The sequence below is a fragment of the Helianthus annuus genome, chromosome 16, assembly GCF_002127325.2.
Source record: "Helianthus annuus cultivar XRQ/B chromosome 16, HanXRQr2.0-SUNRISE, whole genome shotgun sequence".
In the NCBI taxonomy this organism is placed as follows: domain Eukaryota; kingdom Viridiplantae; phylum Streptophyta; class Magnoliopsida; order Asterales; family Asteraceae; genus Helianthus; species Helianthus annuus.
Genome location: NC_035448.2, coordinates 126893890 through 126912732, shown reverse-complemented (window position 1 = coordinate 126912732; position 18843 = coordinate 126893890). Strand labels below are relative to the sequence as shown.

Here is an 18843-nt window from a genome sequence, read left to right as displayed (position 1 = left end):
TGCACTCTCAAATAAGTCAAGAGTTTCTGTTGTAACCCACTCAATTGGGTATCCTTCTTTTCAGTCCCATTTTTTCCTATTGCAAGCATCGTTCACCAAGGCAAGCTGTAACAAAATAGATTTTTCAAATGACAGATATTTTTTGGCGTTTTAATGACCCACAAATGAATAGTGAAGTTTTATTCTTACCGCAAGTATGATCAGTGGCCCTGTGTAATGCTTTTTGGGAGCCCATGCGGTTTTGGCGTGTTGCAAGCATTGGATGATATAACTACACCAGTTCATTTAGTTTATTTAAACGTCTGGTGTAACATTGTGCAAGAATTGTTTGTTGACGACTGCATTGTCAGTTGGATGCCCCATTATAGTGAAGAATGCTACAAGGAAATTTAGGCAGAAGTTTCTCCCAAAGCCATGCATCATAGGCAAAACGTTATCAAAGTATATCCTCACACTTGGTCTGTTAACCTAGCCCAACCCTCGGAACTGTGCTTTCTACTCAGCCACCACGTGGTCTTTAGCTGTTGGTCTTTTTTTCATGTTCACGGGCACCCTTCCATTTGGTATACCCGTTAAAGAGTTTACCAATTCTTCATTTATATGTATGGTATGGTTGCCAACGTTTAGGGTGTTTGTCTTTTCATTATAATTTTCAACCAGCCAGTACGCAAGTATTGTCGGTACGATGTCTATTTTCAACTTTAGTGTAGCACCAAACCCCATTTGGTGTACTGTCTTTCTTTGGTTTTCGTTTAGATTCATAAACCAACCAGTCAAGTTTGTAGGTTTTACTCTTGACAAGATCCTAGCCCCACTGAACTCATGATATGGTTCTTCCTCAACCTCCACATTCTGACTTAATGCCTTTCTCTTATTGGCGTTTTGGGCCTTTCCAGTATGCACATTTATTCTCAATCTTAACCTCTCTTCGCCTATAAAAAATGATTTCATGGCGTTTTATTTTATGGCATTTTAATAGTATAATTTAACATAACTATGATACATTTATGGCGTTTTATAAATCAATAAGAGATTATAGATGTTGAATAACTCAATAACAGTTAAATGGCGTTTATAACAGAATCCATACATTTTTTGGCGTTTAGTAACAAAGCTATGACATGATTCATGTGTTGTGGCCTTTAGTAACAAACGATGCATACTTTGGCGTTTTGGCAACAAAGTATGAAAGTGTATTTTTACATCACGAAAAGTAACATTTGTGTACCATGTCCTCTTGTTGCCTTCTTTCGTTGCTCGTTCGTTTTTTGGCGTTTTGGAGCAGATGACCCTTCCCTTTCCCTCTTTGTAGAAACTGCAAATTTTTGTTAAAATTAGAACGCCAAAAGCAGCTTAAACTAGCACAATGTAAATCGAAGTTAACTCACTATGTTTTTTTCCACATGATCTGGTTTGATCTTTCGACGCCATAGTTTTTGTTGTTTCGCGTTTTCTAGGGTTTTCGCGTTTTACGTTGGTTTTGGGGAGGTTTTTCTAGGAAGTATATATGTTTCGGTCAGGCTTTGATGTGTTTTGTATATGGACATTTACCTTTTTGCCCTTATGGAAGCGCGCGACACTAATAAAAGTGATGTTATTTACGAAAATGCCACCGCGTCATGTAGTCCATAGATTGTTTTGATCTGACGGTTCCTAATCGTTCTCACCGTTCTCACACTTTTAGTCGTTCTCTCTAAACCCTCACCCTATATATATATATATATATATATATATATATATATATATATATATATATATATATATATATATATATATACAGGGAGCCGCTAAAATAGAAACCACCTCCAGTTGTAAGAACCGCGAGAACCACTCTCAACCAATCAGAATATGACAACCCAAAAGGTATTATGGTCATTTACCCCAAATGTCATTTCCCACCCCTCTCTCCTCATTTATTGTTGTCAGTAGTCTCTCTCCACCTTTTTATAAATCCATCTCTTTCTCTCCTAAACCTACACTTCCTAAAAAAAGTTTAATGCCTATTTCTCTCTCTCCCAAAGCTCCGTTCACCACCTCCTCCGCCCCTGTTCCCCTTCCTTCTCCGGCCACAACTCCGGCGGAGCTAACAACATATGCGGTAAAACCTTGGGGGGTTTGCTTAGATCTGATAAAACCTTGGGGCTCTCTCTCTCTCATCGTTTCACCGTCAAAATTTTGGGGGGTTTTGCTCAGATCTGATAAAACCTTGGTCGCCGTCGCCGCCGTCTCATCCGCCACCGTCACCGTCTCCTCCGCCACCGTTCAGCACCATCTCTCCGGTCACTCTTTTGCGGCCTTGTTGGGTTTTTTTGGTATGTTAGGGGTTGATTGGGTTTGGGGTTTCTTTGATTCTGATTATGTTGGTTTGGTATTCTTTGATTCTGATTATGTTGGTTTGGGATTCTTTATTTGTGTTTTTTGATTTAGGTGGTTTTTTGTTGCATAAAGTGTCCATGTTTTGCATATGGTGATTCTGGTGGGTTTTGTGTTTTGCATAAAGTGACCCTCAAATGTTTGATCGGCCGTTAGGGGGTGGTTGGTCGGCGGCGGAAGACGGTGGTGGGAGGTGGTTGGTCGGCGATGGTGGCGGCGAATGATGGTGGTGCGACTGTGATACTGACGATTGGTGTTCTTGAATTTTGGGTTTTTGTGATTCTTGATTGGGGTTCTTTGATTGTGGTAGGAGGTGGTTGGTGTTCTTGATTGGGGTTCTTTGATTCCAAAAGTTTGGGTTTTTTTCTGCTTGAAGTTTGGTGGGTTTTGATTATTTTGGTGGGTTTGTAAAAAAAGGTGGTTGAAGTGGGTTTTGATCTGTTGAGGGTTTTGATTTGTGATCTTTGAATCTGTGGGTTTTAATACGATCGATTGGGTGGCGATGATGAAAAAAAAGAACAAAAACGTAGATTTTGATGACGATGGCGCGGCAAGGACGGCGGAAGGTAGGTTTTTTGAACGTGCAACCCCACTTTTGCAGCCTCTTGATTATCGGATAACTGGAGGTGGTTTTCATTTTAGCGGTCCCCTATATATATATATATATATATATATATAGGGTGAGATTCTAGAGTGAATACTAGTATATTTGTGACTGAGTGAACAAATACTGGCCATTGATTTACATGATCAAATCGTAAAATACATTAGTGTATTTTCGTAAGAAGATGAAGTTTAATAATTTATTATATAAAGAACCTTGAGCTTGAGTTTTATGTAGTAGTTTAAACATAACATAACATAACATAACATAACATAACATAACATAACATAACATAACATAATACATTATTAACATAAAAAATTAAAATTATATGTTACATATTACATTATGTGCCATTCAAAAATATTATCCTACATATACAAAAAAGAGTTGAGAGAGTAGTGGCAGGCAACTTACCTGACACTCCCCTATTGGACCAACCAAATTATTATTTTATATCTACTTTAAAATTACTTTTTCACCCTCAGTTTAACCATTTTGCCCCAAATTCAAAATAAAATTACGATTTTGCCTTCAGCTAAAAAGTACGCTTTTGCCCTCGGTTCTAATTACGATTTTATCCCCAGTTTAAATTTACAATTTTTCCCGAAGCTCGAAATTACGTTTTTGCCCAAAATTCAAAATAAAATTACGATTTTGCCTTCAACTAAAAAATACGCTTTTGCCCTCGTTTCCAAATTACGATTTTATCCCTAGTTTAAATTTACAATTTTTCCCGAAGCTCGAAATAACGTTTTTGCCCCAAATTCAAAATAAATTATACCTTTGCCCCCAGATAAAACAAAGATTTTGCCTTCGGTTTACAATTATGATCTTGCCCCCAGGTCAACATAAAATTATGGTTTTGCACCAGCTTAAATTACGATTTTGCCCACAGTTCAATTTCAACATCTACATCTACATTTACCATGGCAGGGAATAGTATCTCCCTGCCATTGGTTTAAATGGGCGGCCGACCCTCCCCATTTGACCAACCAGTTTATTATTTTATAAACACTTTAAAATTACGATTTTGCCCCTAAATAGTGTTTCTCTGCCATTGGTTCAAATGGGTGGAGGGCAATACCCATTGGACAAACCAGTTTATCATTTTACACCCACTTTAAAATTACGTTTTTACCCCAGTTAAAAAATACGGTTATGCCCCAATTTCACAATACATTTACCCTTTTGCCTCGAGCTAAAAAATCCGATTTCGCCATCGGTAAAAAAATTACGCTTTTACCCTCACCCAAAATTACGTTTTTGCCCCAGTTCAAAATAAAATTTTGTTTTTTCCCCTGGCTCAAAATTACGATTTTACATCAGTTTATTATTTTATACCCACTTTAAAATTACAGTTTTTCCCCCAGTTTAAAATTACGTCTTTGCCCCTAGTTCAAAAAAATTACGCCTTTGCCCCTAGCTAAAATTTACGATTTTCCCCCCGGTTCAAAATTACGATATCACTCTCAGTTCAAAGTTACGTTTTTGCCCAAGTGCAAAATAAAAATATGGTTTTCCCCTAGCTAATAATTAGGATTTTACCCTCGGGAAAAGTTGGATTTTTTCCCCAAGTAAAAATAAAAATATGACTTTGCCCCCAGCTAAAAATCGTGTCAATGAGCTACCTAACACTCTTTTTACTTTTTCTTTCAAGCAAAACTATAGTACAGTTTTTTTAATTGGTTGAAAATTATTCGGTCACCGCCCCACAACGCGGGCGGGGCATCACCAAGTTATACTACATATACAACGCGGACCTGACACTCCCCCATTGGACCAACCTTCTTCTAATTTAATTTTATTCCCAGTTTAAAATTACGCTTTCGTCCTTCGTTTAAAAATATGTTTTTGCCCCCAGCTCAAAAAAAATATATAATTTTGCCCCTAGCTCAAAATTACGCTTTTGCCCTCGGTTTAAAAAACTCATTTTTAATTTTGTTCTTAGTTTAAAATTACGGTTTCGCCCTTCGTTTAAAATTACGGTTTTGCCCCCAGTTAAAAATAAAACTTTGGTTTTCCCTCTACCTTAAAATTACGATTCTGCCCTCAGCTCAAAATTACGTTTTTGCCCACAGTTCAAAATAAAATTATGATTTCCCCCCCCCCCAAGCTCAAAATATAATTACAATTTTGTCCTCTATACAGACATATATGTTATGAGAGAGAAATATTCGGTTTATTACCCCGCAACGCCGGCGGGGCAAAAACTAGCATATTACATTAGGTATGATCATATAAAGTTCCAAAGGAGTTTGGCCGACCTCAATTCTACCCCTTTTCACACTAGTCTAGAGAGCTAAGAAAGAGTGTTTTTTTTCTTTCTTTTTCGGTGCATATGAGTTTTTTAAGTGAACTGAAACCTAAAATCAACAAACATGACTCTTGTCAAACTATTATATTTAATTGTCCATGATACCATATAATAATATTAAAAAATTTATTAAATTATATACTCGATCATAACTGTAATTTATGGCTGGAATGTGATGACCAATGCTCAAAGCTTTTCTCGACAACTGGTGCGGGTCCTATATATTATTTCCAACTCTGTCCACAATCCCTGTAAATCTTGACCGACATTTTTTTGTCCTCGTCCACTCGTATCTATATATTCTTCTTTTTTATATTTTTTTTCATCCCAAATGATAATTTATTAATATAACCAGAAAACTTGTTAAGTTACATCAAAACAGAAGGTAGACGGGCAAAAAGCTGCGCCGCCAACCCTTTCTGAATTGCAAACCCCAACCTCCCGAACACAAACCCCTGCCCCCTTGGGGTCGAACAATTGCTGTGGATAACCCGTTGAACCCTCGTCAAGAAGTTGATGGCTTCTGGCCCTAGGGAGCAAAAAGTATCAAAGGCAAAAGGGATAAAGACATGTTGGTTCTCTGCGCAAGCTTTAGCGTGCTTATCCACTTTCTTTGATTCTGCCTTTCTTGCTGCTAGTCCAGCTACAAACCCGTTTTCCCTTAAACCAACCAAAGGGGAAACCCCCGTGAGGTCTACACAAGCATGTTTCCCCCCAGCCCAACCAAAGACGAGCAAATCCGCTGGTCGCAAAGTAGATCTCCCTTTCATAGGGTCCGTGAGGAAATTCACAGGGGCCTCTTTCTTAGCAGAAATCCCCGCTCTTCTTAAGATGTCCCCCAAAACATCTCGCACCCAGTCATGCCGATATTTAAACCCAGGGAGCTCTTTACAGTGAACTGCGTGCTCCCCATATTTATCCATACAAGCTTTACGACATATCGGGCAGGTTTCATCTTCTGGGTACATAGGGATCATTAGTCGGTATTTGAGAATGGTTCTATATTCTACTGCCGACATGCATTGTCCTAACCCCTCAATCGGGATAAGGGTCAAAAATTCCTGAGCATGGGGAGCCTTCAGACACTCAAACACCGCCTTCTAGCGGGGTGACAAATCAAAAGCTTCTCCCAGGCTTTGAGCGATTTTGCTAAAAAGTGCATTCGCCAAAGTTTTTTGCGGCTTCGAGGGGGCGGTGTCCTTGTTAGAGAAACCGCCAATATCCAAGTCTGGGAGAGAGACATTTAAGCGTTCGAGCGCTTGTTGATAGTCTGGGTCAAGCCCGACGACCCCACCGTTTCGAAGGATATGATCTTGTAGTTCCCAAGACTGAGCTCTAGACGCCACAAAGGCATAAGCCCCAACATCTCGGGCTGAGAAGAGGCCCAAACCACCTAGACGCATTGGCAAAGATGCTAGACGCCACTGGAGGTCACCAAAGAAGGGGTCGCCACCCACTACTATGTCTTCTATAGCCTTTCTAAGGCCATCATCAAACCGAGATACCGCATCCTCCATCAAATAGGGTTGACAAGTCCGCAGCCCAAAAAGCAACTTAGCAACGCCCATGCACGACCTTAGCAGGAGGAGTTCACATTGGGGATCCCTCAGGCAGGGTAAGAGTTTCATAAGGTCAACCGCCCCCGAGGCCCGCCGCCCTGCCAACTCTCCAATAAAGCTAGGATCCCGACTAACAGCTCCACTAAGAAGCTTAACCCCCTTCTCTGGTCTACCGATCCCTCTCGGGAAAAGCCCGTCCTGAACTTTCTGGCCGTCGCATGTCGGCCAATAAACCCTGTTTTCTTAATATTGAGATAAAGCACTAGAGATGGCCCCTCCTCGTTGATGATGTCTAAGGCCTTAGCAACCTCAGAGGCATTGCCGATAATCGTCCCATCATCCAAATACCAAGCATGAAACGGGAGTTTACAGCGGTTCTAAACTCGGAGAATAACGGGGTGTAAGGCGAGGGCAAAGAGAAGGGGCCCCAAAGGATCTCCTTGTTAAACTCCGGTAGTAGCCCCGATACACTTTTTACCAACATACAATCCCAAATGAATTATTATCGCAATAGTTATTAAGATGATACACATGCTGCTATAAATTTAACATATGATGATGTTGTTTTACGATTTTATGGTAATAGGAAAGGTTGAAACATGAACGATCCGTTAGAAGGTTCATGAAACGGTAGTCGTAGATTGGCGTATAAAATATAAAAAAAAACAATTTTATTACGAATTACATTTCCTACATATACGTTTACAAGGTTGAAACATTAACGATCCGTTAGAAGGTTCATGAAACGGTAGTCGTAGATTGGCGTATAAAATATAAAAAACAATTTTATTACGAATTACATTTCCTACATATACATTTACAACTTGAGGGAATAGTGCGACCAGCGTATTTTTTTTTTTAATTTTATTTCCAGTTTAAAATTACGCTTTCTTTGTGTAAAATTATGTTTTTGCCCCCAGCTCAAAATAAAATTATAATTTTGCCCTTAGCTTAAAATTACGCTTTTGCCCTCGGTTCAAAAACTCACTTTTAATTTTGTTCCCAGTTTAAAATTACGGTTTCGCCCTTCGTTTAAAATTACGTTTTTGCCCCAAGTTCAAAATAAAATGTTGTTTTTTCAATTTTATTTCCAGTTTAAAATTACGCTTTCGTCCTTTGTGTAAAATTACGTTTTTGCCCCCAGCTCAAAATAAAATTATAATTTTGCCCCTAGATTAAAATTACGCTTTTGCCCTCGGTTCAAAAACCCACTTTTAATTTTGTTCCCAGTTTAAAATTACGGTTTTGCTCTTCATTTAAAATTACATTTTTGCCCCCAGTTCAAAATAAAATGTTGTTTTTTCCTCTAGCTCAAAATTACGATTCTGCCCTCAGCTCAAAATTACGTTTTTGCCCACAGTTCAAAATAAAATTATGTTTTTCCCCCTAGCTCAAAGTTATGATTTTGCTCTCAGTTTAAAATTATGATTTCGCCTATAGTTCAAAATATAATTATGATTTTGACCTCTGTACAGACATACATGTTATGAGAGAGAAATATTCGGCTTATTGCCCCGCAACGCGGGCGGGGAAAAACAAGTTACAATACAAGAATAAAAGAAAGTAGAAAATTACAATATAATTACAGCTGAAATAAATCAAAACAAAAGAAATTTAGATGAAGATAAAGTAAATTGTGGCTGAGGATCGTGTTTGACACGAAACACTTAAAACAAATTATGAGTCTCCCAAGAGAACTCATTTTGTTTCCTAGGGTACAACTGTAGGAGTAGTGTTATTGTCGAGATTTGCATGGAGACTCGAAAGATACCTTGAAATTGTGATTAGGAATAAACCCTAGTCAATTACTTGTTGAAATTTTGCTTATTACTTGTGAAACTCATAATCACCAATGAAGGTGTTAAGTGGGTTATGTAGAAGTATGTTAAACACCAGGATTATGATTGTTATTCTAGTGTAATTCGAGTTCTAAGAAGTGATTTCAGAATGTGATGTGAAAAATTGACATGAACTTGTTTAATTGATGATTAATTTTGGCTACATAATTAGTCATGAGTTTGATTGTAAACTTCCATGCCCTTTAGGTGTTCGTAGAAATGCCTAAAAGAAAGCCTAATGTTGAAAATTTGATTTAAAAACGCATACTTGTATATTTTGGCGAATTATGCGTGGAATGTTAAGAAAAATTCGTGCTTGAACTCTATTGGAAAAGGAACGTCGAGCGGACAAGCCGGCAGTGACGCGCGTTTGAAGGGAGCGCTTTGAAGGTATGTAACCTTGTTCCCTTACATTGTGTTAATTAGAAATTATGTTCGTTTGAAATTGTGTTTTTATGAAAAGATAGCGTTAGTAGAAGTGACGAGGATCACTATTAGTTAAACGAGTCAAAAACTTGATTAGAAAATATTTGGTAGTCATTGAAAATGGAGGATTCCATAAATGAGCCAAACGGGTTGAATAAATGTCTAGTAGATAGTATGGATGTGTTTTGAATAGCATTTGGCGACTGTGGATCACAAGAGCGTAAACCATGGAATTGGTAATGATACGCCAGTGATCGTAAGCCTCGGAAGATGGGTAAATACGCCTTGAGGTCCTAAAATATTAATAGTAGAATTAGTGCAAAACTATGCGGGTCGAATAAATAAAAAGGGAACTATTAGCCTTTCGGTCCGTAAACTCAACTTTTGATAAGATAAGTAAGGTAGATGCATTGGTAATTAAATTAGGACGTATAGGAAAAAGAATCGCCGAAAACGGACCTTTAAATACAAAGTTATGCATATTTTAAGTTGACAATGGTAAAGAATTAGGAGCTGGGCATTTGCAGCAACAAAAACCCAACCCTTCTACCGAAAACAGGTGTCCGCGTCGCGCGACACCAACCCAGGGATATCGTCGCGTAATGCGACGTTGGTCGCGGGCCGCGTAAGCTAAGGCGGGATCTGTCGCGGGGCGTGATAGACCCAAAACTCAGTATTTTTGTTTTATTTTCATGGTTTGGCATTAGAACTTGATTATACGTATTTTAACGTTGCCAAAACTAACAATTAACGTGGTTTTGACATTAGGTGATGTCGGTCTCATTCGGGATGGCGATCAAGCAGGAAACCAAGAACCGAACACATCGTTTTGAAGCTTCCACGTTAATCTAAATTTCTTGTAGAAAATGTTTATTTTGTAAACACTTAACTTGATGTCTCTCATGTTTAAACTAGTTAGTAGTTAACTAAGATACTATCGTTATGAACTTTATCGTTTTGTAAAACTTTTGAAATGATGCATTTCTTTTAAAAATGCGTATTTTATGTTAAAATCCTAAACAAATGAGACGGGTGTTACAATCCAGACACGCCTTGTGCCCTTCATGCACATCCCGTGTATCCATTCCGAAGGAATAACAACACCTTTTGAAGACCATCTTTGAAGTCTAGAAAGAAAAGATTCAGGCATGCCCGTGCCCTTAAGGCACGGGTCATAACCCCTCCACTAAAGACAAAACGAATATCCTGGAAGATTTTGAAGATCCGGTGGGGCCCACAAATTTAAACACAGGTCGTGCCCTGAAAGCATGCCCTGTGCCTGCCTCCCAGTTATGTGTCAGTCATAAATGACCAGATGCGGACCGTGCCATCAAGGCACGCCCCGTGCCTCGCTATCCAACAGCCTATAAATAGAGCTTCTTGGCCACCATTTCCACTTGCTCAATTCTTTCCTGTTCTTTACAACACACTCTTATTCTACCTACTTTCTCTAATCATTCTAATCATTAAGTAAAAGTCAAGAACAATTGGTGTATTAATGAAGTCTATTAAGGGAGTTGGTAATTTGGATAAAAATTACAACAAAAATGATACGCCAGGGTCTAGTTACAAAAAGTTCTTATTTTGGACAGTTACAAAAAGTTCTTATTTTGGATCTTACAGACATAAGTGCCCAAACCTTAGGGACGATTTTGGCAATTTACTCAAACCTAAAACAATTTACCTTTCAAAATAAAGAGTAAATTACAAAAATCGTCCTTTATGTATGCAACTTATTGCAAACTGTGTCTTTTATCTTCAATATATACAAGAAATGTACTCGATGTTTGCAAACCCTTACAAGTTATGTCCTTTAGCCCTAACTCAGTTATTTTTTATGGTTAAATCTGATCTAGTGTACCCCACATAAGGGTATTTTGGTCATTATACCTTAAATATTAAAATTAATAATCATCTCCAACATCCACCTGCCACCATACCCACCTGCAACCACACCCCACCTGCAACCACTAACACCACCATCCACTAACACCCACCTGCCACCACACCCACCTGCAACCACCACCCACATGAATATGTGTAAAAGAAAAAAAGTTTCACTCATTCCCATCTCCTTACCTACAATCTATAGTTTCTAATTGCTACATGGAGATACAAATCATGACACCCTCACCAGCGGCCACCCCCTACACCACCGCACCTTCTTCCCCTCACCGCTTTCCCCAGCTTCTTCTACAGCGCACCCACCAGCCCCATCCACACACTCGTGGGCTTCCAACAACAGACACCGATTTCGCATTCAATTTCACTGGAAACCCACAACCCCCTCCATCTCCGCCGCCGACGAACTCTTCCACGCCGGTAAAATCAAGCCCCTAAACCCTGTTCCCGATGACCCATCTCGTTGTAACAACAAAAACATCAATTCTTTCACTGAAACATTTTAAAAAACACCTGGTGATCAAGATTATTCAGTGAGACATTTAGACAAACACTTGGTGATCAAACCCAAAACCCGCCTAAAAGAGGCTGTAAAACCACCACCACTACCAACGCCAGAACAACCAGGGACAAACTCTCACGATCCTCGTCTCCATATTGGTACAGTAAATGGAACCTGAATTAAATCATATGGCGGTGGTGGTCGGTCTGTTGAGGTGTACGGCGGTGGTGGTCATTCTGGTGGTGGTCTTGCAATTAGAGAGAGAGAGAGCTGGTGTGTGTGTGTGAGAGAGAGAGAGAACAATAATAATAACAACAAAAATTCTCCAGATTGGTACAGTAAATGGAACCTGAATTAAATCATATGGCGGTGGTGGTCGGTCTCTGAGGTGTACGGCGGTGGTGGTCATTCTGGTGGTGGTGGTGGTGGTGTCTTGCAATGAGAGAGAAAGAGAGCTGGTGTGTGTGAGAGAGAGAGAGAGGGTGTGGTGGCAGGTGAATGTTGAAGATCATTATGATTATTAATTTTAATATTTAAGGTATAATGGCCAAAATACCCTTATGTGGGGTACACTAGGTCAGATTTAACCATAAAAAATAACTGGGTTAGGGCTAAAGGACATAACTTGCAAGGGTTTGCATACATCAAGTACGTTTCTTGTATATATTGAAGATAAAGGACACGGTTTGTAATAAGTAGCATACATAAAGGACGATTTTTGTAATTTACTCCAAAATAAATTTATTTGTTAATTGATTTTTGATAATGAATGTTTTTTTACGTCCTTTATGCTTAAACAAAGTTGCAAGTGTTGTCCTTTAACTGCGAAAATTACACCGAATGTCCTATTTGTTATAGTTTCTCTTCAAGCGGTGTCCTTATGGCTTAACCCATTTTGTCTTTAGCGTTAAGTCAGATCATGCGCCACTCACATGAGGACGTAATGGTCATTTTGTTCCCCATTAAAATTTAAAAAAAAAAAGGCTATTCAAAAATAATATTATATGATACTTTTTAATAACTAATGTTTTACCTGCCGCGCATTGCGGTGGCGTACCCGACTCGTTCCGAATTAAATTTACGTTGAAACAGAGTAACCGGAATTTTTACGTCAAATGAAAACGTATTCTATTTTACCCCAACAAATTCTATGTTGAAACATATACTAACTCCAAACGTAGATATGTGATTGTCGAGCAAAATTTACATCAAAAGTTGGACCAAATAAAAGATAAAATAACGTACCGTCGAATTGAAACTTATTATTCCTAGTCAAAACGTCTTCCATCTTTGAAAAATTGCAGCGGGAAGTTGCAATATGTAAACGTATCATAAACATTGTGTAGAAAACGGGGTTCAACATGAACCATAACTCCATTTTGTAAACCATTTACATCCGTTATCCTACGACTAACAATACAAACATGTATATAAGTCCGTTGAACATGTACAAAGCTTAATATGCAGGTGTATATACCACCCATATCAGATTGGTACAACATTAGGCGTGTGAAATTCCTTCACGAAAAAGTTTTTCTTTTGTTGAAGGTTCGTCATCCGCATCTAGGAAAACAGAGAAGTGTTTGTTGTTAGAAGTTCTTAGTGTATTGGTCAAAATTTATCGTTAACACAAATGTTTAACACGTACCCAAGGAGCATTGTATTTGGCTATTTACCTTTTGGTTTGGCTTTGATGCAGGTGTACTTGGAGGTGTTGCGGGTTGACCTTCCTTTCCTCAAAAGTTAATGACTGCGAATCGAAAGTCTTAAAGTCTTTTAAAGGTTAAAGAAATTTATATAATAGCAATGCCAATTTCATCAATACCCAAACTTAGCAAAAAATATCTTTAACAACATAAAAAAAGTTACTCCTAAAGGCATAATAAAACCAAATGGATCGAAGGTCTAGCAACCTAAATTAGCATATACAACCCAAACCAAACCTTTAACCCATAGGAAAATACAAAGAACATAGAGTCGATCTCGTACACATCAGTTTAATATAATAATCACTTAGAATGTTTTAAGAGTTCCAAATGGGATCAGCAAGAATATCAATATATAGTAACTTGGAACTGCATTGTTTTCGAGAGAGTTGTAATCACCAGAAAAAATCATTATAACAAAAAATCACCAACATGTAATATCTTTAATAGAACAAGAAATCTTGGACAAACCTCTCCGTTTAGCAAAATGTTTAAGCAGTGGACATTGATTTGTTGGCTACATATTGCTTAGCATAATGATTATTTCTTACGGCAGCCACAATGAGTAGTTACAAAACATGGACATCATTTGCAGGCTGTATATTGTTTAGTGCTAATTAGAAAAGAGGGCCCTTTATCCCAGTTAGTTCCTATAGTTGTGCAAAAACTGAATTTTTTGAAATCCAATTTATAGGGTGATAACATACTGAACTATTGCAACATGTAATGTAACTATTTATAATAATTATGAATCAAATATATGTCTCTATAAAGCAAAAACAGAGATAAAAACATACATGAAATTATAACTTACTGCCACCAACAACAAACCACATACCATCAGTGTCTTCTTCAATATTAGTACGATTCAAACTATTAACATGTAGTTGCAATGGAGGGTCCTAACAACATAAAACAATAACATAAAGTATGAAAACAAAGGGCATAAAAGTAATTTGAAAATTAACGCCAACAAAAGCAAGGTATTCTCCTCATTTTCCTCTTCTCTTTTGGAATTTTAAACTAAAAATCTTCATGATTGTTAATTTTCTTGTGGTCAACGCAAGAAATGGGACACTGTTGTTTATATCAGAATTGTGCTGTTAAAAAAAGGCTTTAGTTAATCATCCATAAGTATATTCAAGTAAAATTCAACCCTTGATTGAGCGCGACTGTCACATCGCCGGTGTTGTAGTCATCGCTCTCCATCACAGACCAGATAATCCATTCTTGTTGCCGTCTGGAAAATAAAAAGAATCTATAATAGTGGTGGCTATGAAGGTGACGATGGTGGTGACAGTGGTGTGGATGCGGCGGTGAAGGGATGGAGTGAGATTCTAGACATTTTTCTCTGTATGACTGTACCCATAGAAAGATGTTAGGGAAAATTACCAAAATGTCATTTGACCAACTTGATTTACCAAATGTCAAGTTTTTTCCCAAACTAGTGTTGGTGGAAAAAATATTTACCATTTTGGTGTTCCTTAAGAACTATTTACCAAAATGGTGTTCTTCATTTTTTTTTTTTCTATTTAATTAAGTCATTGCTATTTTTATATGTTTTTCTCCAATCAATCCAACATCTCATTGCTATCTTTACATGTTTTTATCCAATCAATCCAACATCTAATTCAATTATTTTCCTCATTCTATGTTTTTTTTTCATTTTTTCACTTTAGATGTAAGCCCCTTCATTCTATGTTTTTTTCCGCTTTATATGTAAGCCCGACCTTTCAGTTAATCAGATGCCAGCCGACGCTCGACGCATCCCAATCAAGAAACCAATCGATTGAATCAGAAAGCGAGCAGTAGAATCATAATGAATCAGAATCGGTTGAATCTCCGAATCGGAATTGTCGTTTTTTGGAAAGCTAATCTCAGTCTTTGCCAAATTTTACAAGTCTTCATGTAGAATTTTTTGAAATCATAAACTCGCAAAGTGTTGAAGCAGCAGGTTTCATGGAACTTAATAAATTTAAAAAAAATGCAGGGAATGAACCAAGCTCTGTATAGAATTCTTGGAGCAGGTTTAAAAGAACTTTATAACCTTTTTTGTTTTATTTACTTGTAAAGTTTAACTTATTGAGGTCGTCCAGAATTGTATAATCTTGGATTTGAAGCAAAATACTTTTGATTTACATGATGAACAACGTTATTGGAGTATTACGTATGAATTCAAAACGTGGATTTCAGCACAAAGTCTCAAATGGTTATTGTTAATTTTAATAATTGTTGATGTTGATAAAACTTAACCAAATTTTATTGTTTGATTTGTTTTTTAAGTTTCATAGTTTGTATTTGAGATGAGTTGATTAAAAAAACAAAAGTAAAATAATTACAAGTTAGAAAAAACTACAGTGGGTTGATTTAAGAAAATAAAAAAAAATAAATGTTGAATTGATCGATTGGATAAAAACATATATAAATAGTAATGAATTAACTTAATAAAAAAATAAATGAAGAACACTATTTTGGCAAATAGTTTTTAAGGAACACCAAAATGGTAAATAATTTTACCTTCAACACTAGTTTGGGAAAAAACTCCCAAATGTCACCTTGAGTCCTTGGAATGGGGCTTCCACAATTGGATGCGTCGATGAATGGTACAATGACACATGTCCAGAATATTTGATGAGTCTGTCACCGGCGCATTAAAGCCAAAAAGGTGGCTGATGCGTCGGTCACTGACTCCTCGTTTTGGCTTGGCTGACTGCTCGTTGTGTCTTGGTTGACTCCTCGTTGTGGATCGACTGACCTCTCGTTGTGGCTCGGCTGACTCCTCATATTTTATTTTATTTTTCAACATGACTTTTTAATTTTATTAATTTATTAAATTTAGATACCATATTATTTTGTAGAGTCTATAAATACGCAAACTTTTTAGTTGGCGGCTTGAGACATTTTCTTCAAACATTAACGGAAACATAGTCGTTTTGTTTTTCAAAGTAAACGAAAAATCCGTTATAATTCTATTTTCATATGACGTTTTTCTAAGCTTTAAAATTGTAGGTACCAATTTTGTCTTGGGGTGGGGGGTTGGATCATGTTCTTTTCTTTTTTTTAATTTGGATCACTGACGGACCACTGGGGTATCATCGTGCCACCAGCGGAACCACCTGATCATATCCATCTCCACTAGGCATAATGCATATACACCAATTCAGGAGGAAACCCAATAAATATGGAAAACCCCCTTGTGAGAATCAAACCCAGTACCTATTGGATCATGTTCTTTTAAGTGACGGTATCTTAATCCAAGAAAAAAACTTATTTAAGGATCTTGGAGATCACAAGGTGTTAATTAGTGTTTCCCCCTTTTTATTTGTTTTTTATTATTTGTATGTGCAAATTGTATTATTCAATGTAATTCGTATTTTCAAGAAATAAGATTATTTTTTTTTTGTTTATTGTTAAATTAAAGGACATAGCACTATTTCAAGAAATAAGATTATTTCTTTTAGTTGTCGACCAGTAAAGTAATTTGTTTTTTTTTTTTTTTTTATTTGTATGTGCAAATTGTATTATTCAATGTAAATAGTATTTTCAAAAAATAAGATTATTTCTTTTAGTTTGTTGTTAAATTAAAGGACATAACACTATAATACTTTACTGGGCGACAACCAAAAGAAACAATCTTATTTCAAGAAATAGTGATGAGAAATAACTACCTACTATACTAAGCATGTACGAAGTCACCTCCACAATTCTAGTCGAAATAACAATCCAACTTTTCTATCACATAAATAATTTCTACAAATCATTAAAGGCATGATTATTTTCGCAAATCATTAACCACATTATGTTTTGCCTCCCAAGTCCCATCAATGTCACTCACTAAAATGAACTAGGAAGTGAAACTAACCCCTTTTTATCAGATCGTATAAAAATAACTATGCATGGCATAAGATAACATATCATCATATCATACCTGAAAACTAGGGTGTTGGTGCATACATGCCAACTATGAAGATTTATTTATTTTTGATAACCTTTTTTTGTACCAACCCGCATCCGGAGCCCCATATGCAACTGGTACCCGACCTCAGCCCAGTAGCTCACAATCTTTAAGCCCAAGATGCCCTGTAAACTCTAAAGCCCACTCTACCCAGCCCATTGTATATATGAAAAATCACACAAAACACAACATAAAGTGCATAAGTAGTAGTGAACTTCAGTATAAAATTCATATTCATTCATATATGATAAAAATGCAACTAAAGAACAGTGAATTTAGGGTATATTAGAATATGGGGTATGGGGTGGGGTTGTGGCGTGGGTTGAGTACAAACGCTCAAGTCACTACCCCGGGTGGGCTTGGGTTTCGGCGTGGCCCCTTGGGCGGGGTTTCAGCCCGGGGACAGGGGGTTGTGGCGTGGGTTGGGTACAAACGCTCAAGTCACCACCCCGGGTGGGCTTGGGTTTTGGCGTGGCCCCTTGGGCGGGGGTTTCAGCCGGGGCGTTGGACGGGGCTATCAAGATGACATGGCGGGATCTCATTGGCCAAGACAAGTAGCCGTTTGGGCTAGCCGTTGGCCAACGGCTATGTGTTTAAAAAAAAATTATTCACCATAAATACTCACACTTCTATTCATTTTTTTACCACACTTCTATTCATTTTTTTACCACAACTACTCCACCTCTTCTATAATCATCTCTATCTTATTTTAAAAAAAAAAAAATTCCCATCCAACCACAATACGAAAAATGAATCCTCATAATCGTGGTTTTGACCCGAACAATCCGTGGGCATTCCAAGAAACACCTAGCCCAGCATCCAATCGTCCAATTGCTCCCTTTTTAATACACTCCACGATGCCGGATATGGCTGGTTACGCATCGTTTATCTCGAATCGTTTGAAGAATGATGTCGGTCGAAAACACCAATGCCTTTCGCGCAACGCGCGTCATTGAAAAACACTAGTTTAAATAAAATAGATGTAAGATCCACCGCGTTGCGGCTAGGGTCTTACATATTACGACACAATGAATCTACTTTATACGGCTAGGCCCTTACAAATTACGGCACAATGAATCTATTTTATACTTCTCTATCGACCCGCTCGTTGCGTTTTAAAACCACAAACCTAAGGATTAACTACACACCTTTGTATCAAGTTAGATATCCAAACGATCACATTGTGTTTCCAAATGTCTTGTGGAGGGAAATACAAATACTTGATGTTGATTAGGGATGAACACGGTACATGTTCAGTATTGGGTACCGGTACCGAAAAAACGGGAAAAGTGGGTACCAGTACCGAATATACCGGTTCGGTACCGGTAGCGGTATTTTACCTGTAAATACCGGTACCGTTCCGATACTGGTACCAAAAGCGGGGATAATAGGTACCCGCACAATTAAAGAGAGTTGGCCCAAAACAATAACCCACACCACCTAGTTGTTTTGTAAAAAAAAAACACTGTCCAAGAATATATGCTTAGAGTACAAGTTCTAATGCACCATAATGTTAACAAATAAAAATTAACAAGCCTTAAATACCCACAAAATGAGAATAACTTCCAAAGCCAAATGTACAAACATACTATGCACATTAAAACAATATTGCATAAGGTACAAACAACAATAGCAAAAGTCTATTGCAAATTGATAATATA

The 18843-nt window shown here is 37.6% G+C and overlaps 1 protein-coding gene across 1 annotated transcript; it reads left to right on the top strand.

Annotated features, from left to right (window-relative positions):
* The first annotated feature begins 1996 nt into the window (after nt 1-1996).
* On the top strand, nt 1997-3081 carry LOC110917640. Its single transcript, XM_022162130.2, has 2 exons — nt 1997-2312; nt 2428-3081. Exons 1-2 carry the CDS (start codon nt 1997-1999, stop codon nt 2469-2471), a joined length of 360 nt encoding a protein of 119 aa, XP_022017822.1. The 3' UTR covers nt 2472-3081.
* Nucleotides 3082-18843: the final 15762 nt, after the last annotated feature.

Coding starts and splice junctions, on each gene's coding strand:
- LOC110917640 (XM_022162130.2), top strand. CDS start 1,997: ATGCCTATTTCTCTCTCTCCCAAAGCTCCGTTCACCACCTCCTCCGCC. Junction 2,313..2,427: donor GGCCTTGTTGGGTTTTTTTG/GTATGTTAGGGG, acceptor TTTTTGATTTAG/GTGGTTTTTTGTTGCATAAA.